Source organism: Pteropus vampyrus, unplaced genomic scaffold (assembly GCF_000151845.1).
Source record: "Pteropus vampyrus isolate Shadow unplaced genomic scaffold, Pvam_2.0 Scaffold227, whole genome shotgun sequence".
NCBI classification, from domain to species: domain Eukaryota; kingdom Metazoa; phylum Chordata; class Mammalia; order Chiroptera; family Pteropodidae; genus Pteropus; species Pteropus vampyrus.
The window spans coordinates 1,508,875-1,514,090 of record NW_011889008.1 but is presented as its reverse complement, the minus strand read 5'-3'; the positions used below and the strand labels follow the sequence as shown (position 1 = coordinate 1,514,090).

Here is a 5,216-nt window from a genome sequence, read left to right as displayed (position 1 = left end):
CCAAGAGGTGTTTGTGTCAGATGGGAGGTGGGGAAGCAGCCACTGCTAGGGGAGGGCAGCAGGGGAGCGGGACAGGCTTGGATGTGACCCGAGAACGGGGTGACAGGCACGTGCCCAGGGGGACTCCAGCCAGGGCGGGGGAGGGGTGGGGCTCCGTCGGAGGGCTTCCCGGAGGAGGTGGCTGGTGAAAGGAGACAGGCCCAGAGAGGCCGTGCCACAGCCCCCGCCCCTCGCCCGGCTTCTGCTTTTCTGGGTGGCGAGTGTGGCAGTGTGCCTGCCAGTCAGGCGAAGGTACAGCTTTGAACTTACCACTGAGAAGAAATCAACTCACCCACCCAGCGAAAACTTTTTATGCTTTTTACTTATTTTTACCTGGAACTACTGGGGTTGGTGTGGGTGCCAGGGGGTCAGGTGAGAAGGGCCAGCGGGGGGCCGAGTGTAGCTGAGGCTTCCGGAAAGACTAATGTGCCATGGGCACCCCCCCACTAGAACGGAAGTGACCAGAGACGGCGCATGTCCTGCCTGGCCTGGCTTTGTTTAAACAGGAACGGGGCGAGGCCTCGTGCCCTGACAACCCAGGTGGCCTTAATGCTAGGGGTTCTGGTGCTCGCTCCACCGACAAGACTCAGACGCTTCCCGGTCTTCTTAGGTGATGTCCATAGAAGAGGTGGAGCGGGTGCTGGACGAGACCCAGGAGGCTGTGGAGTACCAGCGGGTAGGTGTCGCCGTGTCTTTGGGGCCTGCATGTGCCACGCTAGCGAATGATGACAGCTGCCCTGGGGGTCATGCCTGCCATGCCAGGCGCTGGCCACCTCGAGCCAGGGCTGTCTCTGTCCTCCACGAGGGGCTGCCTCCCCTCCCCACCGCCCCCACCCAGCCACGCACTTCAGCTCAGCTCGTCCTTTTGCAGCAAATAGATGAGCTGTTGGCAGGAAGCTTCACTCAGGAGGACGAAGATGCCATCCTAAAGGAGCTGAATGAGATCACTCAGGTATCAGGACCTGCGGGGCCGGGCCGGGCACGGAGGTGACGGGACTGTCTGAGTGTCCTGCCCTCCATGGTTTTGGCCTCGGGTGAGCACCTGCGTCGGGCCTCACCTGAGCGCTCAGGCTGGTTTTGCCCAGTTATTCCCGGCGCAAACCGAGGCACGTTCTTTCCGTCCCCTGGCTGGCCGCAGGGGACACGGAAAGAATGGCCGAGGATCGTCCCCCAAGACTGTCACAGGTTGTTGGAGGGACCGGTAGCCAGGTGTGCCTGGACAGACTGGCCCCTTCCTCTCTCGCAGGCAGGAATGTGGTTTTTTGGTTTGGCGGGTTTTGTTTTCTGTGTTTTGGCCGGTCATTCTCTGAAATTCATTGGGCCTACGCACTAGAGTCCTATGTCGTAGGACCGTCCCTAGAATCCTCTAACAGGCTGGGCTGTCACGTCCAGGCCCTAAGGTCGGTGCTTGTCCCCTGACGAGGGAGCCTTCACCTCTGGGCCACCGCCCCAGCATGCCATCCCGTCCCCTCCACCCCCACAGGCTGGCCGGGAGGGCAGGATCTTAGCACCGCTGCCCACGACCCAGGGGGCCCATGCGCGCCTGTCTGCTGATTTACCTCCTCGCCCAGGCCCAAGAGGCAGCGCCGCGCTCCCTGGGACGGCCAGCCCCACCCCAGGCTGACCCATGTGCCACTGCCTTGGGACATTACAGCAGGGTCAGCGCTGCGGCCCCCGGCCTGTGTAGACGCCAGACCTGGGCACCCATGGCCCTGCCCCGCCCAGGCTCTGACCCGGGTCTCAGTGATGCCAGGGGCTAAGCAGGATTCACTGTGGGGCTTTGGAGCGGGAGGATCCTGTGTGTCCTAAGTCAGCCGAGGGCAGCTAGGTAAACAGCCCCTCCCCTGTCCGAGGGGACAGGTGGACCTAGCGGCTTGTGTCTCACGGCCTTTTCCCTGTTCTCGTAGGAACAAATCGAGCTCCCAGAGGTTCCTTCAGAGCCCCTTCTCGACGGGAAACCAGGTACACCCTTGCTCCGTCCTTCGGTGAACGGTGACTTCCCGCACAACTCAAAGCGCCCACTCCCCAGCCCGCTGGGCGAGGTGCTAGGCTCTGGCTCGGGCAGAGCACAGGGTGTCACCCCGGGCTTGGGCCGGATGTCTGAGGGTTTGGGTCACCTTGGAGGAGCTGGACCCCATTGGGAGAGGCATGTCCTGAATTCAGGAGTTGGGCAAAGGCCAGGTTGGGTGGACGGCCTCTGTGGTCCAGCCCAGAACCAGCGTCTTCCTAAGCGTCCTGGCCCTGGGGTGACCGTCCCGTAGCATCACCTAACGCGCCTTTGGAGATTCTCCACCGGGCCCAGACACGTCTGTTACAGTTCCTCGTGGCTTCCTGCTCCCGCACTGCTCCCTGGAGCCCCCGTCCCACTGTCCGAGCCATGGGGAGAGCTGGCCCTGCCCGCGGGCCCCGCCTGCTCCTAACACCTGCGCCTTGTGCCTGCTATGCTGGTGGCTTCTGTTTGTAACTTACCATCCCCAGGAGCTGTGCAAGCCCTTCCCAGAGTGCAAAGTCCTGGGACCTGGTCTCTTGCCATCTCTTGTTCTCTGGAAGTTTTTGCCTGTGGCATCTTCTCTACACAGCAAACGTTTCTGTTTCCTCCACAGGGAAAGATCCTGTCCAGACCAGGCCCAAGCAGGCGGAACTGGTGGCAGCCTCCTAACTCGGCCTCGTCCCGGGGGACTGGCGGGACTCCCCGCGGCCTGGGGCCCACAGAGCCGGTGAGGCCGCCCTGACCCGGCTCCCGAAGGCAGGGCCGGTGCTGGCCGGGCAGCGGGGAGCAAGGCCCACCATCGGGACATCTCCGAGGAGCCTTCGTAGCTCTGCCTCTTGCTCTCGTTTCTGGATTAAATGGCGGCATTCTGATCCTCCGGCCAAACGCAGCTTCTGAGGCTGTGGCTTCCACGGGCCACGGCTGGGCCGATGCGCCTGGTGCTGGTCTCACTCCCTGGCCCTGGCCCCGCAGGCCACTCCTCTGAGAAGGCGCGTAGACCCAGCGCCCACCCTTCCCTCGCTCCCGCTGCTCCGGTAGTTGGCGGGGCTTCGGCTGAGAGCCCCCCTCCGCCCGGCCTCGCAGCACAGCCAGTCAGCCGTGGACTCGGGGCCGACCCCTCCCTGTGCTGCTGTCGGCTCGGGGCAGCGGGCCAGAGGGACACTGACGACGCCGGGCGCTCTGGCCGCCCTGTGGCCGTGGCCCTGCTAAGGAGGATGCGAGTGACAGCGCGTCCTGCCGGGCTCCCAGAGGTGCTGCCGGGACCTGCTTGTCCTCGGGGCTGCCTGCGGCTGGGGCGCGGGGGCCTGCGGCAAGCCGGGACTGCCCACCCGCCCGCTCCCGGCTGTCAGCAGCCGAGCGGAGGCTGCGGGACAAGTGGCTTCCCTTGCTCATGGTTCGCTTTGGAATCAGTCTCGTGGGATTTCACTCCGCACAGGTCGGCCCTCATTAAAGTCGATCCCGCACGCTGCTGCCTCGTGGGCTGGGGTCCGTGGGGGGCACCAGGGCAGGTTAGATGTGGCTGTCCCCAGCGTCCCTTTACCCTCATAGGGCACTTGAGGCCACCTGTCTGGGCAGCGCCATGGGGCGGCTGGGGACTCGGGTACAGGTGGGGGTTCTCGATCTGCCCAGCCATGGGCAGAAGGCAGGCCATGGCTCCAGTGGGCTCTGGTGGTCACCTCTAGGTGGCTGTCTGCAGCAAGGTACAGCACGGTGCTCTGGCCCCACCTCCCTCAGAAGTGACATCGATAGCCTCTCCTTATTCTCGAGGTTCTGTGTGACTCCCGTGGCTGGTGGTCAGGCCTCAGACCCCTCTGGTGGGGGGCACTTCGGTTCCTTGGGGGCTGGTGTGGACTCCTGATGTCAAGGTGGGAAGCCAGGTGCCCCAGGGAGTGAGCAGACAGCAGAGAGAAAGGGGGCATCGCCTGGGGGGCCTCCGTGTACGTGCGCCGTTTCTGGGCTCTTGGAAGGGAGCTGGAAGCCTGGGTTTCAGGGTGGCCTTGCTGTGCGTGGAGGGGCCTGTGGCAAGTGCACTGCACGCCTCTGCCAGGAGGGGTCCCTGCCACTGGCCTCGGGTTTTGGGGGAACCAGCGTCCGGCGTCACCAGTGCCCGGCTGGCTGCTGGGCCTCTCCTGCTTGTTTGTGGTAGCTGCTGCCATCCACGCCCAGGACACAGGGTGGCCCAGGAGCAGTTCTCACCTAGGATGAGCCTGCCTCTCCCACCCTGCGACCCTGACTTTCTACAGCCTGGGTTCCAGACCAGGGAAGGGTACGGAGGGGACAGAGGGCCTGCTTCAGGGGAGGCGCAGGGTACGGCCACAGCTGCTCCAGACTCTCCTTCCCCGTCCCTGGATCTCGGACCCTCGGGCTGTCCTCACACGCCTGTGCTCCCAGGCTCTGACCCCAAGGCTGGGCGCTGGGAGCACAGACCAACCTGCTCTGGGAGCCACCTGCAGCCTGCACAGCGCCAGCTCCCTCCTGACCGTGCTTGGGGCGCCCTCATCTCCCGGACCGACCCCGGAGGTGAGGGTCAGCTCGCCCTCACTGTCCAAGTCAGACCTCGGAAACCTGTCAACTTTTTTCTAAGATCATTCTGAACGTCTTTTCACGTCCTTATCGGCCATTTTTCTGTCTTTGGAGAAATGTCTCTAAATCTTTTGCCTGTTTTTAAATTGGGTTAGCTGTCATTTTGCGACTGAGTTTTAAGAGCTCCTTATATGTTCTGGATAGTAGACTCTAATGAGATGTAAGATTTGCAAAACTGTGCTCCCATTCTGTGGGCGCCCTTCACTGTGGCCGTGCCCTTTGAAGAACCAGCGTGTTTGATTTTAATGAAGTCCAGTTTGTTTTTTCTTTCGTGGCCTGTGCTCTCGCTGTCCTATCTAAGGAACCATCACCTAATCCAGGGTCATGAAGATTTATTGCCAGGTTTTCTTTAAAAGTTTTATTCTTTTTGATGCTATTGTGAGTGGATTTTTTTTTCAGTTTCAACTTCTGGTTACTCATCGCACGTGTGTGGAAATACAGTTGATTTCTGCCCATTGAGCCCGTATCCTGCAGCCGCGACGAGCTTGCGTCAGTTCTGGTTGTTAGTGGAATCCTGAGGGTTCTCTGTTCGCAGCCCCGTGTGATGCACGAGTTCAGATAACGCTCCTTCCTGTCCAACCTGGATGACGCCTTCCCTGTTGTC

At 62.0% G+C, this 5,216-nt stretch overlaps 1 protein-coding gene across 2 annotated transcripts; it reads left to right on the top strand.

The window, feature by feature from the left end:
- Positions 1–564: 564 nt before the first annotated feature.
- Positions 565–4,988, top strand: CHMP6 (charged multivesicular body protein 6). 2 transcript variants are annotated; one of them, XM_011373706.2, is made up of 4 exons: positions 565–715; positions 911–991; positions 1,947–2,001; positions 2,643–4,988. In XM_011373706.2, exons 1-4 carry the CDS (start codon positions 653–655, stop codon positions 2,696–2,698), a joined length of 255 nt encoding a protein of 84 aa, XP_011372008.1. In that variant the 5' UTR covers positions 565–652; the 3' UTR covers positions 2,699–4,988. The 2 variants fall into 2 exon arrangements, with proteins under 2 accessions (XP_011372008.1, XP_011372007.1); XM_011373705.2 differs by having other exon boundaries at positions 1,947–2,031.
- The last annotated feature ends 228 nt before the right edge of the window (positions 4,989–5,216 follow it).

Coding starts and splice junctions, on each gene's coding strand:
- CHMP6 (XM_011373705.2), top strand. CDS start 653: ATGTCCATAGAAGAGGTGGAGCGGGTGCTGGACGAGACCCAGGAGGCT. Junction 992..1,946: donor AGCTGAATGAGATCACTCAG/GTATCAGGACCT, acceptor CTGTTCTCGTAG/GAACAAATCGAGCTCCCAGA. Junction 2,032..2,642: donor GCTCCGTCCTTCGGTGAACG/GTGACTTCCCGC, acceptor TTTCCTCCACAG/GGAAAGATCCTGTCCAGACC.